Consider the following 23,959-nt stretch of genomic DNA (forward strand, 5'->3'; position numbering starts at 1 on the left):
AAGAACTGTTATTATTAGTAGAATTAAGTTTTCTTTAAGGATCTTTTAATTACAAGCCTTCTGAACAAGAATAGGCTTTCTTCTTTGTTTACAATACATTGCAAAGCCAATTCTGACTCAGATATCTGCGTAATACCAAACCATATATCCACTTCATGTATTACTATGCCACTACCACAATAATTTGAAAAAATAATCAATATCACATTTCCCACAAAAGAAGATGTGCATGGAACAGCACATTAAATATAAAGAAGACTCATATCTGACAATGGCACAAGGGCAACACTTACAGAGGAAGTCTTCCGATGCACCAGACAGTATCTGATAGAAAATGTGAAAGTTTCTTTCACCTCTGGGCTGCTTAACAACACGAGACTTCTCTAGCAGATCTAAACAAACGAACAAAATCTCAGAGGTCAGGGAAAGACTGTTGGAGCAAAACTCTTTAATGTGAATATAATCCCCCCATCATTTTCTACTTCATTGCTTTATATCCTCATCAGCAAATTAGAAGATGATAAATGGTAGGCACAAACGTTATCACAATGTATCACATTATTACACATGTCTCAGATAAGTTATTTGAGTAAGCTTTAAGCCCAGTATACTTCTAAATGCTGCAGTCCATGAGCTGCAAAGAAAACTCGGGTCAGGGAGGCAATGTGCTCAAAAGATGTCAACCGATTTACAGTATCCACAAAATTAAGATTTGGTGAGAATGATCGTATGGGTGAGAGTTTGAAAAGAACTGAAATGTTAACAGGCTAAGCACGTGAAAGATGGGTAAATGAAAGGGGGAAGCCAAATAAAGAAAGAATTCGTGCTGAGTAATCATGTAGCACTTTGTGATCCTCAGGTGCATCAGGCTATGAAATAATTCCCGGTGGGACTGACAGAAGCTCCATCATAAGACACTTAAAGTGAAGTGGAAAAGCAGCACTTTGAAAAGCATCACTGCACTGAGTGAGCAGTTTGACAAGAAGATTGCTTCATCCACCGCCATTAGCTATGGGCGTATTTCTAAGCCTTACCAACAAGGGTAGGAATCCTCTGGACAGGTATTGGTGTCATTCGCTGTTTTTATACAAAAAAAAAAAAAATGTTTTTCCTTCTTTTCTCAGTGGCACATGAGGCTTCCACACCATTTTTCCAGACAGCAAACCCACAGTTCCCACTATACAGTTTCTCTCAAGCTACATATATTCAGCGACATGAAGATAGAGACATTCAGTGCCTCATTCCAAGCGCAGAGCAAAGGAGTTCCCCCATGCACCTACCACTACGTACCCACCCCAGCTCTCTCTGACTGGGGTTAAGTTCTCTCTAAGCTGTGCCCATGCAAGAAGAAAGCCCCGAAAGGGAAATTACCACAGCTTGGATGTCACTCTTCAGACCTGCCACAAAGTTGAGATGAGGCTTCACAAAGATAAAACACAGGGCACACCCGTTTATTTAAGGGCACGTGGGGTTGCTAAACAATTCCCCTGCCTGGCTACTATAATATCTGATGTGTATTCTACTACACCTTTCCTCAGATTTCCACTTCTGTTGAAACTGAGCCTGCTCAGTCTTAGCAATCCGGAAAGTTAGAGGCGGTGCTCAGTGCAGCCACCTTAGTGCTGCAAACACCCTCCAGCCCTGCCACGGAGGAGCAGCTGGGGAGCGGATGCCTCTGCGCCCGGCTGCAGCCCCCGGGCTCCGCCGGCTTTCCGGCACGCCAGAGAGGGAGCGGCTGCCCTGGAGTTCGCTCTGTGAACAGAGAAGCAAGGAGGACCTCAATAGAGTCTATTCATATTTTCGCTAGCTACAGGCAGCATGTTGTGCCTGTGTTGCCCACTGCAATTACCTAAGCTTACACCCTTTCTCGTGGAATAGGAACCAAAGACCAAACTTCAACCCACAAAATTATACAAGCCTTAGGAGGCCCTCCTCCAAATAAACTACAGCAAGACAGATTCAAAAACTAATTTCTGCTCTAATAATTAGCCCGTGACAATGACAAAATTCAGACAATATTATTAATCTCCTGGTTGGCTTATGGTAGGACAAGTTTCAAATATTTTACAGACCAGCTGAACTATGTTATTCCATAAACATGCAATTGCTTGAGAGAAGTGCAACCACCATAGCAGGCGACAGTGAACACAGTTCCTAACGGCCAGAGCATCTGACTGTATGAAGACAAATACCTCTTCACCGTCAAATGCGTCATGAGACCACGTCAGAACTTTACCCTTGCTTGAATAGACATTTGTGGTTTTATAACTCAATAACCCTACAGTCTCTTTCCTTCCAAAGGTGGCTCTGTTTCAGCACCTGGAAGTTTTGCATGTCCTGATGACAAAGTACACCCAAGATACACCCAAACAAGTGGCTGTCTGATCTTGCCAGCAGCTCATCTTTACATTAGGATGGGGCAGATTACAGATTTCCACTTCTGCTTTTTCCATTTTATTGGCATCGGTTTTTTTTTCCTTTTTTAAAATCACAGGTGACTAACATTTGATGGTTGAAGCTATGTTGGAAAGGCATAGATCAGAAGGTGTAGTTCTCACCAGCAGCCTAGTGTGCAACCTCAATACCTTCGACTTCACCTAAGGTTGGGGCTCCCCTCTGTGAGCTGTGGTTCATCCTAACTGTCCAGTTAGTCAGCCTAACTATCGGATACCTGATCCTCTCTAGTTTTTAATTCATAACTGAAAGGGAGAGGCTGGTCCACCATCCAAGTGTTAATACTTGGGCTGAGAAAGGCAAGGTGATGGCCAGGCAGTTCAGAGCCACGCTGGCTGTGAAGGTTCTCCAGTGAAGTGTTGGAACGGATCGCAGCCAAATTTCATCTCAAAGAAATAAACAACTTCAGTTCCCGCGGTGGCTACACACACTTCAGGAAACGGCTGTATTTTCAAAGTATGTTGAAGCAATGCAGTTTGTGAAGCGGTTTGGCTTATTTGGCTTTAAAAGCATTCTATATATAAATTTACTCAAATGCTGTCATAAAAGCTCAGCTACATATCCTGGCAAAATATTATATGTAAGCCTTCTTCTAATTACAGGCATGCCTTCAGCAGATTTAACAAACAGTTTCTTCAGCATATGTTAAATGAGTTATGTTAGGATAACTGTCTTGAATTTTTCACCACAGTTTATCTTGTTTATATGTTTTTAGAAGCAAGGAGGTTAACTAATTAGCAGTCAGCTTTACAGAGTCCCAATATTCCATATTCTGTCAGCCTTTGTAATTGAGGAAGAAGGCTCCAGAAAGAAGTTACTGACAGAAAATCAAGTATTTACCTTAACAAAGCAGCCGTTACCAATTCTTTTTAAAGCTCTATTCATTCTCTGCTTTTTTTCTTTTATGCCCACATGCAGACTGAAATCAGACTGGTAGAAAAGGTCCAGACCATCTGCCCTAGTCTTAAGAAAACTTCTTCCCTTTGTTTGCCCTAATTAGCATTTTAATAAATCAACCAAATATATTTTCCTTAAAGCAACTACTGCACAAGAAGTAACTTTTGTGTTAACTCTCACAAGATTACAAATTCTGTGGATTGAACAGTCAAAAGAGAAGACACAAAGATGCACATCAGATTTCTGTACACACCCACTTGGTAATTCTGTTTACAGCGGCATGTGTGGACAGATGGTGCTTATCTATATGAAAACACACACAAGCAAAAAACCCCAAACTCTCTATGTACTGTATTTTGTTATATATTCTATATAAATTATCTACAGGGACTATACAGAATTATCTAGAGAGAACATACAGAACTACACATGGTGTATTTATGGATTAGGTCTTCTTCCTGCATTATATAACAATGCTTCTGCTCGAACTGAAACATTTAACATGTTGTATGTACCAAAGCAACTGTTATTTTAGCTATTCAGCCAAAGTTACAGAACATTTTCTAATCACGGAAGCTTATCTCTACACCCACATTATGCTGAATTATGTTTTCTGTTTTCCCACCTTGATTCTTCAGCTGTCATTAAAAAAAGTCACTGATAAAAAAGAAACTTGGTTTCTCAGGAACTTTTTCACATTATTCCCACCAAGTTTATAATAATGTTCTCTTGAATTAAATGACCCATAATTGTATCAAACAAAATCTACTATCTGGGCAGTATGTGCAGTGAAAAAAATGACGATTGCACAATTTTAGGAGTCTTAAATCCTGATTACTCAAGTGATAAGTGATGTTTAAAAATGAGCTAATCAAAATGTTTAGAGTTGTTTGTTGTTTGGTTTTTTTAAACACTTCCTAATTTAGGCAAGACAGTTGCCTAAAAGGTGGCAACTGTGCCAACTGAAACACCAAGGGAGATGTTGGAACAAGTTAAGATTAAAAAAATCAACAAGAATGAGTATTTCTTTCCAAAATGTCTAGTTGTAAAATTTGTGTCATATTTCCCTGAGCAAAGGAGATTACTAACAGCAATCCCATAACTAAAATCAACAGCCCAAGCTGTTGGTTTCTCAGTGAGTAATTACTTTTGTCTTTTAAAATGAACAAACAAGTTGTAAAGAAGAATAAGTTGTAAAGTTATCGCTATCACTTTGCTAACTTTATTAAGTTGTTGCTTCAGATAAACATCACGGGTTTCCTTCATGTTGTTGTTGGAAAAATGGCAAAACAGGGCCATTTCTTAATCACTTGTTATTTGGACTTTAAGTACACTGAGCTGGTTAAAAATGGCTTTTCAAAAGCAGGCATTGCATATACCGTACTTCACCTGCACCACTGTTATCTTCTAGTTAATCATTAAATCACTGAAGGGCTTAGGCAGGTTAGGAAAGCTCACCTAAAGCTAAAAAGCTAGGTATCTTTCAGCAGGAAATCCCAGACGACATGGGAAAATTTAAGACTTACAAATATTCTAGGAAAGATACCACAAGATCTCTACTTTTCCAAAGGTCTAAACAACCACAAGCGTGAAACAGTTTGGACTGCACCATACAAAACTATTTCAACCGTAAAATTAAGTGTACACAAAACCAGTCACAAAACTAATGAACGAACAAACATCACCTTGAGTACAAAACAGACAGATAGAGAGTCATAGTTTAGAGCTGTACAAGCTATTGCAGTTGGCACCTATTACTTTGAAAACAAACATACCCATTTTTACATAAAATATATTTTATTCTGTAATTACAGGTGGAAAAGAAACTACTATTCTCCTTCCTCCTGCTCCCATCCCCGCTAACACAGTAGCTATAATAAATGGAAAACTAAGAACAGTATTGATGGTTTCTGTAATTTATTTCCACACTATTACACTCAGGTGAAAGCAAGCTAATTACCCAACACTCCAACTGCCTGTCTTCGCAAGTGCTCTCGAAAAAAACCTCTGAGCGCATAAGCATTAACAAGAGTGTTCACTGCCAACTGCAGCAACCATAAACATCCCGCGGGAGGACAGAAAGAGCAGATACACCTCATACTCAATGCAGTGAGAGCAAAATTTAAATGCAATTTACCTGTTCGTAAATGCATTTTAGAGCAGCAGCATACCTTTAAGCCGGGACTGGTGTTTGTTACAAAACAGTAATGGGATATCTACACAGTCACAGGTGACAATACAGCAAGGGTTTAGTGTTCAGGAGAGCTCACAAGAGTAATTTGGGCTTCCTAACCCCACGCATGTGAAAACAGGTCAGCCCACGAATGGATGGGCTGGCTGTTAGCTAGCACTAGGGCTGTGCACCTCACCTTACACAGATTCCAGCATCTCCCACCCGTTAGGAAAACAAGCTGGGACCTTCACAGAAAACTAGCAAAAAGGGAGGATTCAAACGACTCAGGCTTACCACATACCTCAGCTTACTCAGCCGCCTTCACTCTCCTGCTCACCCCCACGCCTCGCTTGCTGCCTACATAGGACCAAGCAAGTACAACACATGCTACCTGAAATCATTTTTCTTTTGTAGTCTAAGGGAAAAAAATTCCTGACTGAAGTAATATACTTAAAGATTGCATAAATCATGTTCATCTCAAATTTTCCGCTCTCAGTTTCTTTTTGTGACTGTACATCATGATACAGCAATATGTCAAATGCCTTACAAATCAGTGCACTCAGACGCTCTGAGCAGCCGTGTAATGTACATGTAATGAGTCTATATGTATTTCATGCTGTTCAAATATAAAATTATCTTCAATTTGGGAACATACCAGTTCTGACTTAATAGATGTTACAAACCTCCTTCATTACAAACCCTTCCATTTTATTATTCCCATTCTAATTTTACTCAAAAAATTTACCCTTCATTTACAGCACATTAAACATTTCAGATCTATCAGCTCCTTCTAAAGCCAATGGACATTTCCACTGCAAACTGGACGGGACAGACTTGCAGTATGCATTGTCATGATAATTTTACCCTCCAGCTCCATCCCCTGAAAGGTGCACTTGTAGGTGAACCCCTGTCATTAAGAAGTAAGAGCTCGTTGAAGGGCACCAGGAGAACCGGCCCAAGGGAAGGTCACAATAGCATCAGCCGCCACATGAAGGGTCGTGGGCAGATTGACTAGCCTTTCACAGAGCTTCACAGCATTTCAGAGTAGGACAGACCAGACCACTTCAAACAAGACCTTTTAGCCTAATGGGTCTCTGCTTATCTTTACCAGTCTGATAAAATTAGTAGCTTATCTTCATTACCCTTCTTGCCACCCAAATAAACTAGATATTCACCGTGTCTGGTTCCGGCCACTCACAGTATGAAGTACAGCTTGGTGACACAGGCTGCGATCCAAAAAGCCGACTAACTTCATTGCTGTTTGGAAATCAAGCTCCTCAGATAAAGCTATTGAAGTTTAATCAAAATATTAGGATATCACCTTCACATCATGTTAACACTGTACCAAGAGCTGGTCAGAAAGCAAAGAATATTTATGAACAAACTAATCATACCTTCCCTTTTAAGGACAGGAAACTTCAGCACTACTTGACTTCCTACTTGATGAATTAAGAAGACAAATCCTAAATTTGACTAAAACCAGAGTAAATTGTAAGTGGTATAAAAGAATTTAAGTCCCTGATATCTCCAGCATGGTGATACCTTGCAACAGAAACATTTCTTTTGCAATGCAATGCTGCGGACGTGTGGAAAAGATCTAAGGCAGGACAACAGAATTCAAACTCTCTTTTAAAGACAGATGGATGAACTATCAAATTTTGCAAACGTTAAATCAAAGATGAGATATATTAACACACAGCTACAGGAATTCAGTATTTACCTGTGACACACCCTGTCAAGTATGGGGCGTTTCATAGTTCAACAAGTAACACCTTTTCCACAACAGGGCTTACACATAAGGTCTTTATTTTTAAATTTAAATTCATCTTCTTACTATTGCATATTTCTTAAATGCAAGAAGACCGGGACAATGCCTAAAATAGGCATCTTTTAGGAAGATCTAAAAATATGTCTGCCCTTGATCACATATGTCATCACATCATTATAATTACATGTAAAGTTATAATTACAACATGCAAAGATTTATAAGGCAGATAAACTCTAGAATAACTATTTGGATCGCCTTTTGATGTGACACAGAATTTTAATTAGATGAGTCAGCACAGTACTTTCAAAGAAAAACTGTTGAATGTCCACCACTCTACAAAGGAGGGTTCATTTTTATGTACCTATTTTGAATGTGAAATAAACAAAACCAAACAACACAGCTAGCCTGCTAGAACGTTTTTGTTCACATTTAATTATTGATGAATACACTGAGTATGTTTAGCCTCTGACTTCATTAACTGCCAAATGTCAAAATTAATAGATAGCCGTAAACACTTAAACAGTGACTGCTTTGAGTTTCAAGATGTACTCTGTCACAAAAATCATGCTCTTTCATGCACAGTTCCAAAAGGTGACCTCGTCCAGAAAAATGTTTGCCTTATGAAAAAAAAAACAGAACCTATATTTATGCGTAAAATTCTTCACAATGTTTTAAAGTGTTTATATTATATATGGAAAGTTCAGTTCATCTTGGACGATTCTCATTATTTCACAACCAGTAAAATGCCAATGGTGTCAAAAGTCAGTCTTTAGAAACAGCAATGAATTTGGCTGAGTGGGAAGAGAGGTCAAGGCTAGGTCAGTGACACCTAGTATAATCACTCACTGCCTTCCTCCATCCCTTTTTAAAAATAAGGAAAAAAAACAAACATAGCTTTATATAGCACAGAAGAGCAATTTCTTTTAAAAGCTGCATTTAAGCTCTCGAAAGGAAAGCAAGTCAAAGCATCCTGGGCTGGCATTCAGTTCCCAGCCTCTTTCTTCCCAACAGAGAACTGGTTAAAATTTCTGAATTGCTATAGATTTTGCAGCAGCATCCTCACATCAAGTAACAACCTCCAAGGCCACCTTTGCCTCCCTAAACTCAACAGCTGTTCATCCGCTCTCATGATAAGCCTTTTCCTACACTATGAAGTATGTTAAAATTAGTACAGAATGCTTTAATTCCAAATAAAGATACCCACCTCATAGTGTTCTCCAGCATACTTTGTATCACTCTTACGAATTACAAAACAGCATGTCTCAGACATCATCTACCATAAGTACATGACACATCAAATCAAGTAACACAATATTCGTTATTCATGCTTACTTCACGTCTGTTTTCACTTACTCTAAGGTACGATATTCAGCACCCAAACAACAATAAAATTAAAAAGCAGAATTTATCACATAATGGAGAGAGATTCGATTAGACAAACGCAGCTGATCTCAATAATTTAACCACCTTCCTTTCTGAACAAAACATTTTAAGCTGTTAATATGTTGATACCAAGTGTAATACTCACAGTTGCTTATAACTCCTCCAAGTGGGTCACCCTTGAAATCAAACTCAATATCCATATATTTTCCCTGTGAAAGCAACATATTTTAAGATTTTAAGTTCTGTTTAAGAAAAACTGCTCAGGACTTTTTTTTAAGAAGTTAGTCATTTTTACAGGCTAAAAGAGCGATCTGGCAACCTCCTGTACACCTCGTCAAATTCTGAAAAACAGAACATGATTCAAAGCTGCTAAGACAATTGCATTACCACAGCCAGAGATTTTCATGAGAACAGCTTTAATCAGGTTTGTAATGCAACCCAGTAATTTGCTCAGTTTCTAAGGTTATACGAAGAAAAAGCACGTGATACAGACTGTCACCAGAAGACCAAGAACACCAAGCAATACTTGTGGCCATGTAGGTATTACCATGCTTATTAACGGAAGAATGCAGGAAGAAATTATCTGCCATGCAGACTTATTTTCTCAGTGTAAAAATCTTCTCGGAGTGTGAATCAAGGCAGTTGAAGGACAGCCGCTCAGTTTGGCTTGAAGGACTGGCTGGCAACGATTGCTGCTAGTAATTGTGGGACGTCTGTCCCTAAGCGTGTGCCTGCCTTGTAAAAGTGATGGATTTTTCCCACTGAACTCTTTGCCTCGTAACTCAGGAGACCAGAGGCAACAATTAACAGACTGTCACCGCAGAAGTGATTTCATTTTTAGCTGTACTGGCGCAGTGTGTTTCCTTGACTTCTGTTTGACTTTTCCACATCGCAGATGATCACTCTGGTCTTTGCATCATTTTAATTTATATGACAAGCGTTTAATGTAGTAACAGCTACGTTTAACAGTGACAAAACGGACAGACCCATACTGTGTAGAAAAGGCAAAAGCAGCACAGCTCACATTGGCCAGGAAGTAAGTTTAGAAAGCTAAAAACTGCTGGTAGTAATTCAAACAAACTCCGCAAACCATGCAGAGAAATGATGTCACCACCCTCTGGTGCTTACTTAACATGGGACAAAACCAACCTACTGAAAAGAGAAGCCTTGTGTCTACACTTCTTTATTCATGCATTTAGGACAAGTTTTCTTTTTTTCTTTCTCTTCTGATTTTAATTACAGAACATAAAAAACAAGCACTTTACATTGACTCCCTCAAAGGTATTTTCTAATTTACTGGGTATTTTGTCAAGATTAGCTTGACTCTATTTAAACTCTATTCTTCTCCTTGCTGGCAGCTGAGGCAGGCTAGACAGGACAGTACTTGTACTTCCTTGTTTGAAGTTAATTCTGAGCTGATTCAAATTTCTGAGATAAAGAATTAAATCAGATAATTAAATTTTCATTTCCCAAAGACTGGGCCAGATGGATGTTTCCAAAAGTATTTTTAGCTTTGTGTTTATAAGCAAGGACTTGAAAGGCAAAATAGTAGTTGGTTGCACTTTGTCCTGGAAAGACTTCTGTTTGCAAACGGCACCTCTTCTCCTCTTTGCTGTCTCCTCCTCCTTTCTGTAGTATGCTGTCTCCGATAGTTGCATTTTTTTCTACCCTTTCTATCAAAACAAATTTTCTACGGTGCCTCAAATTTTGGCCCTGACCTTTGCTCTGTTCACAAGCAGGGACAATGACAGCTGCAGAAGGAGCATTCGTAGCCGTGTGGAAACGATACCATCAACCCTCGAGAATCAGAAGGGAAGGAGAGAGAAGTCTCCCCCAGGGAAAAAAAGCCGCTCTCCAGTATCACCATATCCCAGGCTTTTATCCACGTGCTTTTACTCGCAACGCACCATTTTTCCAGTGTACTAATTTGATTTCTGTTGTCTGCTTTACACATTTCACTCTATATTACACTTCTACACACACATGAGTAAATTACAAAGTTGCATTCAGTCTTCTGATTTTAGCAGGAGAAACTATGATGAATACTCTCACTTCTGAATCTCCCAACTCTAGTTTCAACAACTTTTTTTTTTGGCAATTGTCTATGCCTACAATCTCACATTCAAGTTCCTGATAAAATCCCCAAAATTCAATCAGTTGATTATAAAGAATACAAGCAAAAAAGTAACATTAGAAATGTTTATATTAAAACTAAAGTTGTAAACACAGGTTGAAACATCATAGAGAGAAAATGAGAACCTGAAGTGGAAATATTAACAAAAAAACCGTATACATATAGATGGAAAATGAGATCACACAGAAAGATCAACTTGCTAAGCAGACCAGTTGCTAGGCACATGGTCACTGAGGTTAAAGCCACCAGTGCCAGAAAACTAAAGAATCCAGCTGCGCTGTAATTATGTTTTCATCCGGTCACAGATTGTCACATCCTAATTTTTTTTTTTTTTTTTTTAATAAACCTCTACTTTGATTCTCCATAGAACTCCATGCCCACATCAGAAAACAAGATTTCTGACAAAGAAGTGAAACATCTTTTAAAAACAGGGGTGACTTCTAATAATGCACTACTAACACACTGGGGAAGGAGAACGTGCTTGAATGTACAAAATGGAATCTTGGTTGCTACTGAAAGTGTTTGCCTCTCCAAACATCACAGTCCTCAGACAACTACAAGAAAATTCTCTCTCCGAATTATTCATTCCCTCCTTACAGATGCCTTGACGGCTGATACAAGGTAGAACAGAAACAGCCAACAAGATAACATGCTCCCCTAAAAGAAATTCAAATTCAGCCTTGAAGAAAGTACTTACAAATCTAGAAGAGTTGTCATTCCTCACAGTTTTGGCATTTCCAAAAGCTGGAGAAAGAGAAAAACAAACATGACAACCAAATCTATCAGTAAAATATTTAAATGCTAAATTATCTCTGACTGTTTATATATTTAAAGGAATCATAAACTTCTGAGAAACAATACCCTGTTCATTGTATGGGTAGGAGTCACTGGGGATAGACAGAGTGTGACAGGCATGATCACAAATGAGAAAACACCTATGGAAGTTGAAAGCAGTTTCATCTCAACACTTCCTTTGTTTCAAAAAGTGAAAGAAAAACATACAAGGAAAATAGTTCCAAGACAAAACTGCACCTGGATTGAGCATATATCCTTGGGGTTTGAATCATCAAATTTAAATTTTTGTTACCCAAATAACTTTAAATGTAGGAAATACTTCTTTCTCTTCAGTTCAGAGAAAGAATGGAATACTAGTTCCCAGAACTGAAGATGGTAAAGAATGGAGGCCAGAACTGAAGAAATTACAGAATGACACTTAAAATTGTTTGCATGGGACAGTTTAATCAATGCTTTGAAACTCATTTATTTACACTATTCCAACACATTTATCCTAGCTTAAGCTGAACATGAATCAGCTGAAATAAGTCTGATTTACAAAGAAAGTTAAAACCACTCTCTTCAGCTAGACATAGACTAGGTTTTTGAATTTCTTTAGCTGAAGTTTTCTGACAATGAAAACTCTGCAAGAAAGGACTTCCGAGGGCCATGTTCAGATGGGCAGCCACCAGCTTAGAACACAGGCAGGACAAGAACTCCGACTGGAGGAGAACTCAAGCTCTTAACATCGCACAATGTGAAAACACCGCCAGTCAAACAGGAGTGTGCCCTGCATGATTAAGTATAGCGCTCCTACTCCACCAGGAGACTTTATTTATCCCAGTATTTATTCATATAGCATATATATTTTCAAAGATCAAGTCAATGGTTTTGGACTGAAATAAATACATGCTTTTAGGCTTCAGCAAACTTGCATGAGTAGACTTATTCTTGATCAAAGAACTAAAGCCAAAAGGAGAAGTTTGTTGCTCCTGAAGGCCAAGGATAAGTGAAAGAATTGTTTTTAAAATCTTTATGCCCTGCAATAAATCATCTTTTCAACAAGCAAATCTCTGAGCTGCATTTTCTTAAACACAGTGCTGAACAGTAGAGTCATTTATAACTGCACAGAATCAAGCACAAATGTCCCATTATAAAGCACAAGACACATTCCTCAGTTTTCCCTTAAGTTCATTGTTTCTAAAAGTTAATTTACAGTAGCAACTGTACTTAAAAAAAAAAAAGAATTCCCATAAGATAAATTATGCATATGTAACATTTATGTCATTTTCTTGCACTGCAGCTTGACTGAAACAGAACTACATAACCAAAGAAAAACAAATCTAACCACAAATGCTTAATTTCTGTCTAAAATGTATATAAGCAGCCAGGCTTGCTCAGCGGCCTCATGGAATAATCCAGTGTCCTACCTTCCAAAAAGCTAAATAGGCAGTTACCACCGCACCAAGTAGAAAAAATAATACCTTAAAATGATAAGGCACTCTTCCGTAAGCTTACTCTATTCCTCTTGCATTAAAACAAAGATTCACAAACCAAAAAGAAATCCACTAAATTGGGCAGTGCCTGAGGAGAAACCCAGCTTTGGCAAGAAAAGCCTCTGTACTTCTCATACTATTTCTGTCTACATCTGAAATCTGCCTTCCAGGACAGTGATAAAAGCAACACAGCTCTTTGCTGTGAATCCAAAACAATGGAAGATTGCAGTCCCCCCATTCAGCTTTAAGTGGAACAGTTTTGGGCCCCTCACTACAAGAAGGACATTGAGGTGCTGGAGCGTGTCCAGAGAAGGGCAACGAAGCTGGTGAGGGGTCTGGAGCACAAGTCTTATGAGGAGCGGCTGAGGGAGCTGGGGTTGTTCAGTCTGGAGAAGAGGAGGCTGAGGGGAGACCTCATCGCTTTCTACAACTACCTGAAAGGGGGTTGCAGAGAGGTGGGTGTTGGTCTCTTCTCCCAAGTGACTAATAACAGGACAAGAGGAAATGGCCTCAAGTTGCACCAGGGGAGGTTCAGGCTGGATATTAGGAAAAATTTCTTTAGTGAGAGAGTGGTGAGACACTGGAACAGGCTGCCCAGGGAGGTGGTGGAGTCACCCTCCCTGGAGGTGTTCAAGGAATGTGTGGATGTGGCATTGTGGGACATGGTTTAGTGGGTATGGTGGGGTTGGGTTGATGGTTGGACTTGATGATCTTACAGGTCTTTTCCAACCTTAATGATTCTGTGATTCTGCTCTCAGCCCACTTTCTCATTCCCTTCTCTCTTATTTTTCCCCCCGTTCTCACTGGTATAATACATAGAGTGCTTGCTCCCTTTAGACTCCAAATCCTTGCACGTACATATAGATAGCTAGGTAATAAATAAAATGTTGACACTCAACAGTCTTACAAGCACTACACATCATCTGGCCATAATGCAAAATTATTACAGCAGTCATGAGAATTCGTCTCGGCACCACAATAGCTTAGAGAACTGTGAGAAAGACCAAGCCAGGAATCAACACAATAGACCTAAAATAAGTCAGTGCTAACCAAGGCACTTCTGAAGGCAATTATTAGACAATGGGACAAAACTGCAAGCTTTGAGGATCATATAATCTATCTCCAGGAAAAATGAAGATCCTGTTTCTGGCAGCCAACATCTTTAAATTAAAATGACTAATTAAAAAATAAAAAGTCTTTCATGGGAGAGCAGGAAAGGCAGTTGTCAGGAAGACAGGCCAACAGAGTCACCAGACCCAGGGAACAATAAGTCTCAGGGAACAACAGGCATGCATATGGATTGGCTTAGTTTTTTCTAAGATCCATTTCTTCACTTTTTTTTTCTAAAAGAAAAATAATGCTTTACAGAGCTTGTTTGTTTACTAGAGACTATAATAATATAATCTGGAAGGAAATGAATCAGAGGGACTGAACTGAAGTTAAGTCTTTTGATACAGCCAAGCATCATCAAGGCAGGGTTAAGAAAGGGTACACCCTCAGAGAGCAGCAGGAGGAGTCTGGGAAATATGACCTAACTTCCTAAGCTGCTGATTCACAAGGGAAACAGTTTTCTTCTCATAGAATCACAGAATCATTTAGGTTGGAAAAGACCTGTAAGATCATCAAGTCCAACCGTTAACCTGACCCTGCTAAGTCCACCACTGAACTATGTCCCTAAGCACCACATACACACGTCTTTTAGATACCTCCAGGGATGGTGACTCCACCACCTCCCTGGGCAGCCTGCTCCAGTGATTGATAACCCTTTCAGTGAAGAAGTTTTCCCTAACACCCAGTCTAAACCTCCCCTGGTGCAACTTGAGGCCGTTTCCTCTTGTCCTATCACTTGTCACTTGGGAGAAGAGACCAACACCCACCTCTCTGCAACCCCCTTTCAGGTAGTTGTAGAGAGCGATGAGGTCTCCCCTCAGTCTCCTCTTCTCCAGACTGAACAACCCCAGTTCCCTCAGCCGCTCCTCATAAGACTTGTGCTCCAGACCCCTCAACAGCTTCGTCGCCCTTCTCTGGACACGCTCCAGCACCTCAATGTCCTTCTTGTAGTGAGGGGCCCAAAACCGAACACAGGATTTGAGGTGCGGCCTCACCAGAGCCGAGTACAGGGGCACCATCACCTCCCTGCTCCTGCTGGCCACACTACTTCTGATACAGGCCAGGATGCTGTTGGCCTTCTTGGCCACCTGGGCACATTGCTGGCTCATATTCAGCCGGCTGTCAACCAACACCCCCAGGTCCTTTTCTGCGGGGCAGCTTTCCAGCCATTCTTCCCTAAGACTGTAGTGTTGCCTGGGGTTGTTGTGACCCAAGTGCAGGACCCGGCACTTGGCCTTGTTGAACCTCATGCAATTGGCCTCGGCCCATCGATCCAGCCTGTCCAGATCCCTCTGCAGAGCCTTCCGACCCTCGAGCAGATCAACGCTCCCACCCAACTTGGTGTTGTCTGCAAACTTGCTGAGGGAGCACTCAATCCCCTCATCCAGATCACTGACAAAAGAACAGAACTGGCCCCAATACTCTGAGGAACACCACTTGTGACCGGCCGCCAACTGGATTTAACTCCATTCACCACAACCCTTTGGGCCCGGCCATCCAGCCAGTTCTTTACCCAGCGAAGAGTGCGCCTGTCCAAGCCATGAGCAGTCAGTTTCTCCAGAAGAATGCTGTAGAAAACAGTGCCAAAGGCTTTACTAAAGCCATTCCCTCCTCCACTAAGCAGGTGACTTTGCCATAGAAGGAGATCAGGTTAGTCAAGCAGGACCTGCCTTTCATAAACCCATGCTGACTGGCCCTGATCACCTGGTTGTCCTGTACATGCCCTGTGATGGCCCTCAAAATGGTCTGCTCCATAACCTTCCCCAGCACCGAGGTCAGGCTCACAGGCCTGTAGCTCCCCGGATTCTCAAGAAAACCTCTCTGTAACAGAATAAAATCTTGTAGCTTTCTTCAGAGAAAGCATCTCCTACAGTTTTGGACACCAAATAACAATGAAACAACAACAGATACAGTTTTCCAAACCAACTCAGCAGGAAAGCTGATACACACGCAGGTAATACACTCATACATGCTCTATGAGATTCTTACCTTCAAGAACTGGATTTGACTGCAAAAGTTGTTCTTTTACTTGATTAACCTCTGCCCCTTTTCCACACACAGCGGCTACATATGACATGACAAGTTTGCTTGCCTCTGTGGGGGGAGAGCAAAATAAAACAGTGATAAGTATTGGCAAGTAGGCCATAAAATTATTTGCAGACTCGATCCCCATCACGGACAGGAAGTGTAAGCACATTTCATTTCAGTTTTCTCCTACTTTGTTGTACCATCTGGAAATGGGGAAGGAGCATATCCTGCTATGAGACCCATGCCATTACTTCAGCAGCCCTAGTGACTTAAATAACTAAGCACTCCCAAGCTAAAGAAGCCACCAGTGGATATGGCACATTACCCACTACTTTTTCATTTCGCCTCAGTAAGAGGCATTCAGTAAGGAAAGAACATTATCCCTAGCCTACATGTTGGAAATGTTTTAACCTAGCCTGAAAAAATAGGCCCAAGCAGTTTCAAGACGCAAAATTCAATCAGTATATATCAGCAGATACACAATAACACAAGTGTAAACATACAACACTATACACATGTAATTACAACTGTAAAGTACACTACAAGTAAATGAGTAACTGCCATTCAACATCACATAACATTATGCACTGTGTTTCAAAGTATAATGAATAGACAAAGTGAAGCCTTCATTTAAACAATGAAACTAATTTGAAGGTACAAACTTTTAACAAAGTCTGGAACAATTTTTGGACTCTGAAAGCTGGGTTCATATGGGTGTCAATCACCCATATACAGACAGAAACAAATACTAAATAATCCATGCAACCCTTATGTTTTTGCTGGTCAGGACAAAGAGCAGCTGAAAGAGGATTCTGTTTATAAACAGAGTCTGTGATGTTTAGTATGATAAAAGATAGCAAAATTCGAGGCAATATTAGTAATTACTAACAGCTGGAATCCCTATCAACACAGTCATCATAAAAACCCCGTTACTTGTTCTTCAGAGATCTGTTACAAATTTAAGGGTTTCATTTCAGGAAAGAACTGACAAACAAGAAGTTAACCCTTGGATTTTGATTCTTTCCTATTTAATCGAATTTTGATAGTATTAAATTACTATCCCATATTGTAGAGAAAACTGAGCAAACCCGCACCACAGGAAGCAAAGCAAGGAGCGAGAACTATCCATAAGGCCTCCCATTTCCGTTAACTGCACCTCCAACCCAGCGCTCATTTTTAAGAATCCATTCCCTTCAGAGCTTGGAATTACCAAATATTTGATTTGAAATGTTTCTTAAAACAGTCAACATCTTTAAGTAGAGCTACTCAATCACTGACAGAAGAAAGCACTGAAGCAGCAAATAAGGTATTACAAAATAATATGCATTAAGACAACACACAATGGTTTCAAGATAGGTTTTGAACATCACTGAGAGAAAACAAAGGCCCTTTCTTTTCTTAGGAACTCCATTTGGTCCAATAAAGACACTAGGAAGGGAATCATCACCTTAACATCTAAAAACATTTAAATACACCATTCTGGTAATGTACCATGTTTTCTTGCACAATGTTACTATAAACATGCAGTGAAACAAGAACAAAATTGGAAGTAAATGAAAAAACCCACTGATGACAGTTGAGTTTCAATTCTTCCAGCCCAAACATCAAATGTTCTGGCTACCAAAAATCTAAACCAGAGTTATATAGGATGTGTACTAACAAGTTTGTTTCCTCAACTCCAGGAACTTCCTCCCTGGCCCCCCCCTTTTTTTTTTTTTGCAATAGAAACCTGACTTCTCAGGTAATAGCCCCATTTCAGCAACAGTAGTCACACCAAATGTTAGCAAGAGAATAGCACAGATTCCGAGTTGATTATTGACTGACATTTCAAACCCTGTATTATTCTGTACTTACCTTTATAAAAAAGTAATCCATATTATGTCCCATGTGGCTATGAAAATTACAGAACAGTCAAAATCTCTATACAAATCTGAATCTACCAGAATATTCTCTACAAATAGAGAAGTTCAGAAACTCAACCACTGCTACACCTTTCAACTGAATAAATCAAAAAAAGGTGGACCTCAGTTGTATGAGTTGCTTGATAATTCACAGTTCCTGAGGAAATCAAGACATTAAACAATACCAGTACAGAAGTCCTTTCTAAAATTTGAAGTCCTGGACGGAATCCCTAACAATCATATTAATAAGAACTTGATTATTTTAATATACACTTTTACTGAACACACATGTGTTTTCATGTTATTGAACTGAAAAAAGGGATTATATTACAAGATTTCAAGACCACTCAACTGAATGCCACTAATCAGTCAAAGAAAAAAAAAGATGAAGGCTAGACTTTACATTTTCACAAAAGGCTTGGAAAGCAACTTCTTGTTACCCACTTTAAGTCTTGCTCAGTATAAGCATACGAAGCTCCACATTTTCTCAGATTCAAAGGAAAAACCTCTTAAATTATATGGAAACAGATGTATGTTTTCCTAGCCACTGTGTCTTTTGCAAGTCACCTCAGTTTGAAATTGTTATTTCAGAAAATAACTGGCTGCTTTCTTTTTTAAGGTCTACCTAAAATGTTCCGCAATTATGCAATCCTCACTTGATTTCTACCATTCCAGTTTAAAAATTAGCAGTCATTTTCACGGCAATTTCAGCTTTGCCTGAGAAACACAGTGTTCTGGTACACAAGCCAATCTTAGAATTGCAGCTGAGCACAGCATGCAAAAGACTGATGAAATTTCCAAAGTAATCAGCTACTATTATTTATTTTCCTTGGATAAATGGCATAATCCAGTTTAAATGTACATATTTATTAAAAGACATGCAAAAGTATCAAAGGATTGTCTTCCAGTCCAGAAGACCAAAAGCATTCAGTTTTCTCCATCTTCATGTTTCCCTCAGGGGGAGCCTAAAAGTTTTCTGGTCTTTGCAATACTTTATCACAAAGCAGCATTATGTTAGCATGACTTCACATACTGATGAGGATGCTGTATTAGCACATGATAGGACTGCATCGTGGTGACAATGTGAAAAAAACACTAGTTTATGTAAGTTCACACCTACAGCAACAAGCATGACAGCATTTATTTCCTGCAATCACCAGACACAAAAAGATACTGGTATCCCTCAACTCTTACATACTGTAGCATCACTTTGCAAGACTCTGAATAAGTCTGAATGGTTTTGAATAAGATCAAAACTACTTATTTACCTGTTTTTCCAGCTCCACTCTCTCCGGTAATCAAGATACACTGGTCTTTGTCCTGGTCCCTTAAAGATCTGTATGCTTCATCTGACAGAGCAAAGCTGCAAAGTAAGAAGGAGGCAATTGAGAGTTAGATAAAACAAATACCAACAATAACTACAATCTGTCCTTCACATCCAGGCAGGAAAACAAACAAACAAACGAACCAACCCACCCACCCACCCCAGGTCCTAATGTTCTGTAAGTGGTGACGAATTCACTTTTCAGAATATAAAGACCCACAGAAGCAAAATGGATACTTTTTCTCAGTGGCTTATTTAGACTTTCTCCAGGAACAAGCAAGCATAATCTCTAAGTTTTTTCTAAAGATAGCAAGCTCAGAACAAATTCACAAAATTTCAGGGAAATTTAGGTCGCATTCTTTATTGAACAAAATGTCATATTCTTCATTGAACAACATGTCAATGCATCAACAGGACTTTTTCTGACTGAAGACATTTAAGAAAAAAGAAGCAGGAGAATCCTGAGCACTATCAATACCATAAACTGCAATTTCTACTCTGAAAAGTATGAAGAAACCTCAGAACCTTATAAAATATTGAGCATTTTAAGCATTCGGGTATTGCTGGACTTATGCATAAATACACAGAAGTGTTTCCCAATATGTGTGTTCTTTACTCAGTAAGGGTGATGTCATGTAGTGAAATTAAAGAACACCGTAAAAATCAACAGCTTTCTTGCACCAAAAATGTCTTTCCATGGAGCTCAGAACATCATGACCCTGAAACTACTGGGCTGCAATTTGAATCCAGAGGTGCTTTGTTGCCATGCAGCAACATATATTTTGGAGAAATGCAGATGTGCTACTTATATTTAGTTTTCTTCAGTAGTAATTTTGAGACAGGGAAAGAGTAGTATTGATTTTGTTTCAACTGCATTTTTCAGTTCATGGAATAAAGGACTCTGGAAACTGAGCACTACAACCCCTTGGAAAAACTTAAGCAAGCAGTATCTGAAAAAGGACATAAAAGCAAAATCCAAATAAAAAGGCACACTTGCATTACCTAACTTAAAGAAAAAATCTGATAGCCAAACACAGTGTATTTTTACATGAAATAAATATCCATTCAACAGACCAAGAGCTTTGTTAGATTACTGCACCTAGTAAAATATTTAGTGTTTGTAGGTACTTAGAAGTGGATACTGTTTATTATTTACAGTAAACAAACCATGCATGAAAAAGAGAAATGAACTCTCAGGTCAATATAAAATGCATAATCATTGCAGGTTCAATGCACCTTTTAGAAACTTTATTCTATGACAGTTCAGGAGCTGTGCCTTCAAGCTTATTACTACAAATAGATCAAGTATTTGTTTTGAATAACGCAGCTTTCACAGGCAACCACAGCCCCTTTATAGATAAGCAAGCTCTCTGTCATGAAGCTAGTTAGGGGTAGCATGGACAACACAATGCAAGTAGTGAGAGCCACACAGAGCCTTTTCTAGAGGCTCCTATTGTCGCAGCTTGAAAGCTTCAAATATTAAGCCTACATATACTCAAATCAGTTCATACTTATTTCTTTTTTTGCTACCACTGTCCCTTAGCTCAGGCAGTTCTTCCTTTGGCTTCTCTCCCCCAAAAAGTTTACGGAGAGCATGTCATATTGTCCTCAATTTAATCATGACATGCATGTGCAACACTATTTATAATTCCTCATCCCTCATCAGTATTAGACTCATCTCATATTTGCTTATTTGGGTTTTGGTTTTGTTTGCTTGTTTGTTTTTATGGTTGCATCATGTTACCAGCTCAGTCATCCTGCAAGAGACCAGCATAGCAAGCAAGTGATATTCTGAAAAGGCTGGAAAGCAGGTAAATTAAATACCTCCCCCTCCCTCCCTAGTTCCTGCCAATGATGCCCATGTCATTGATTCCCCCCTCTTTGTGTCCCTCTTTGGTCTAGTTGCATGACCAACCCAGGGCTCCATTTCCCTCACTGCTTTTCTCGCCAGCTTACATTGTCTAAGGCACTAAATTACAATTCTCCTCTCTGCACAGATGGTTGGGCCATCCACTTAACAACCACAATCAAAGGTCATTAACTCCTTTTGATACATATACCATTGAACCCAAATTAAGACTGATCTCTCAAAACTTAATACTGCTATAGCGATTGAAGCATTTGAACTCAGTAATTCAACTGGAGGTGAAAATGTGTTTATGAGAAAGTAGCAGGCTGTAATGTTTTTAGCATTACAACAAAGTCAATTTGTGATGTGGCCAACATGCTGGAGAACTAGCAAAAAAAAAAAAAAAAAAAAAATGCTGCTGCTGCTGAGAGACCATGACACAATTTCTGGCATCCACTTTACTGTCCGGAATCCAAACTGCAGTAGCAATAACACTTTACCAGACTCTCTTACAGGACATATTTAGGAAATGAATAATATTTGTTGAACGCTGCTGCAGAAATACTTGTAAATTGAAAAGTACAATGCACAGCACTCAGAAAAGTTTATTCCAGCACACATGACATTCCTTTTTGCAAGGGAAAAAAAAAAGCAGTAGGATGAAAAGAAAAGAAATAAAATTACACTGAGCATTCATGGGCCATGTGAGACAATGTTAATACTAATGCCATGGTTTCCATGGGTTTGATTCAGGAAACCACTTTTCGCAGGAAGGTAAGACTGAGATCCTTTTCAAACCTACAGACTGGACAGCTCATTCTGTGCCTGCTGTCCTTCAAACCATCTCAGCCATCAACCAGCTAGTATTTGAAACAACTTTCTTGGCAGTAGTTTCATGCCGGAAAATGAAGTCAGCATCAAGCACAGAGAAAGTATTCTCTCTGTTGATATACTGAGTTACGAGTTAATCAGCTTAGTAACCATTCATCTTTTCTAAACCACTGAATTTTAGTTTCCCAACAGCCCCTGTCAAACTATATTTTACTGCTTGATGTATTTATTAACTCTGCCTACACTGCATAGTTAAAAACACCAAATCATGCTTTTTCTCCTCCCTCAGCAGGGAAACTGAGAGTCTAATACTGCAATGAGACCTCTGAAGTTGAAGAAAAGAGTGGGATTTCATCCAGTTCTGGTTTTAGCCAATCTAGTCAGAGACGCTTGGCTTACATTATCTTTTCCTCCAATCTTCTACACAATCCAGCAAAGCCTAATACTTCACAAGTATATCAATTATTATCTACTTCAGACAAAAGAAAAAATAAGTTGACTCATTTCAAAAGACGTTTTGCATATGCACTTATCAAAAGTTACCTAGTACAAGTGTTCTGAATTTATCTCTGACATTTCAACCGCTGTTCCAACAATTCAACTGCAGGAGGCATAACCAAGAGTATATTTAAATAACTAAGATTTCTGTCTTTCTGGCATTGCATAAACAGCATTAGACACATTTATGTCAGAGCCTGAACAAAGATCTTTATCTCAAAGAAAAAGATAGATCTATTCATTGGTCACATTGACTTTCATGGCACACCATTACACCTCACAGTCCTTCCTATCTATTATCGACATCTACCTTTGCAATAAAATAAAATAAAAAAAAATCCCACACCACTTTGAGTCTTTGGTTCAAACTCTATTTGTTCCAAAAGTGTAATTTCATGCTATTGCCTGTTTGTTACAAACATATAAAATCATTTCATTTAAGGTCATTTTAGTTTAACACATTTTAATGATCCGTAGACCACAAAGAATCCTCTATTCTTTTCCTTTTAGCAACATTAAGAGGCATGGCTCTGTAAAGTCAACATTTGCAACTATAGGCTTAAACCACATACCACTCTGAACCACCTCGTAATTACAGAGCCTAAGTAAAATTTTAGAATAGTTTGTAGTTTAGAAAGCAGTTATAAACCATGTGTTTTGAATTAGCTGGTGAGTGTGTCAGCAGTGTCATTTACCATACCTTATAATAAGCTCTCCTTTGATGTTTAGGTTTTCATGAAAGATTATATTCTCCTACCACAACAAACACAGAAATATTTACTGGAGTTCTCTTTTAGCTAAGACTTAAGTATAGAAGCAATTTGAAATAGAAACGCCACCCACACCTAGCTTAGTAAGAAGGCTCTGCTTTTTTATAGCATGGCTTTTTCAGCCACATAGCTCCAGATGGCCAGATCTGTCACAAAGTCCTAACTCAAACGTTCTAACAAAGGGAGACAGCAAATAGGCCTCCAAGGGGGATTTTCCAAAGGGCTCCGGCAATTTTCAGCAGCACAACAGCATCTCTATGCTCTAACAAAACACTGGGGTCAGGAAGAGAGAGGAGCAAGGTTCCCACCCACTCACCCCGAAACAAGCATCAACTGCTAGTGCTTCATTTGAACACTCAAGATTGCACCCGCAATTAGACCTGGGGTAAAAACCTTGCTCTTATTGTCACAAATTCAGCTCACAGGAGCAGCTCTTCTACCATCTTTTTCCTTTAAGATGGAAAGGATCAGTATTCACCAGCTATCGGTACTTCTTTCCACCATCATTTTCATTCTTCCTCTCAGTTCCCCTAGCATTCTCAATTAACAGTAATTAGTTAACACTATCT

General features: G+C 39.3%; 1 protein-coding gene across 1 annotated transcript in view; it reads right to left on the bottom strand.

Annotated features, from left to right (window-relative positions):
- The window catches only part of MYO1B (myosin IB), a 113,720-nt gene that overhangs the window by 44,815 nt on the left and 44,946 nt on the right, over positions 1–23,959 (bottom strand). The window contains exons 4-8 of the mRNA XM_059820790.1: positions 19,387–19,481; positions 16,179–16,283; positions 11,507–11,553; positions 8,821–8,884; positions 294–392 (exon numbers count right to left, since the gene is read on the bottom strand). Of these exons, the coding sequence (XP_059676773.1) occupies positions 294–392; positions 8,821–8,884; positions 11,507–11,553; positions 16,179–16,283; positions 19,387–19,481 (410 nt within the window). The remainder of the gene's footprint in view (positions 1–293; positions 393–8,820; positions 8,885–11,506; positions 11,554–16,178; positions 16,284–19,386; positions 19,482–23,959) is intronic.

Source organism: Gavia stellata, chromosome 8 (genome assembly GCF_030936135.1).
Source record: "Gavia stellata isolate bGavSte3 chromosome 8, bGavSte3.hap2, whole genome shotgun sequence".
Classification (NCBI taxonomy): domain Eukaryota; kingdom Metazoa; phylum Chordata; class Aves; order Gaviiformes; family Gaviidae; genus Gavia; species Gavia stellata.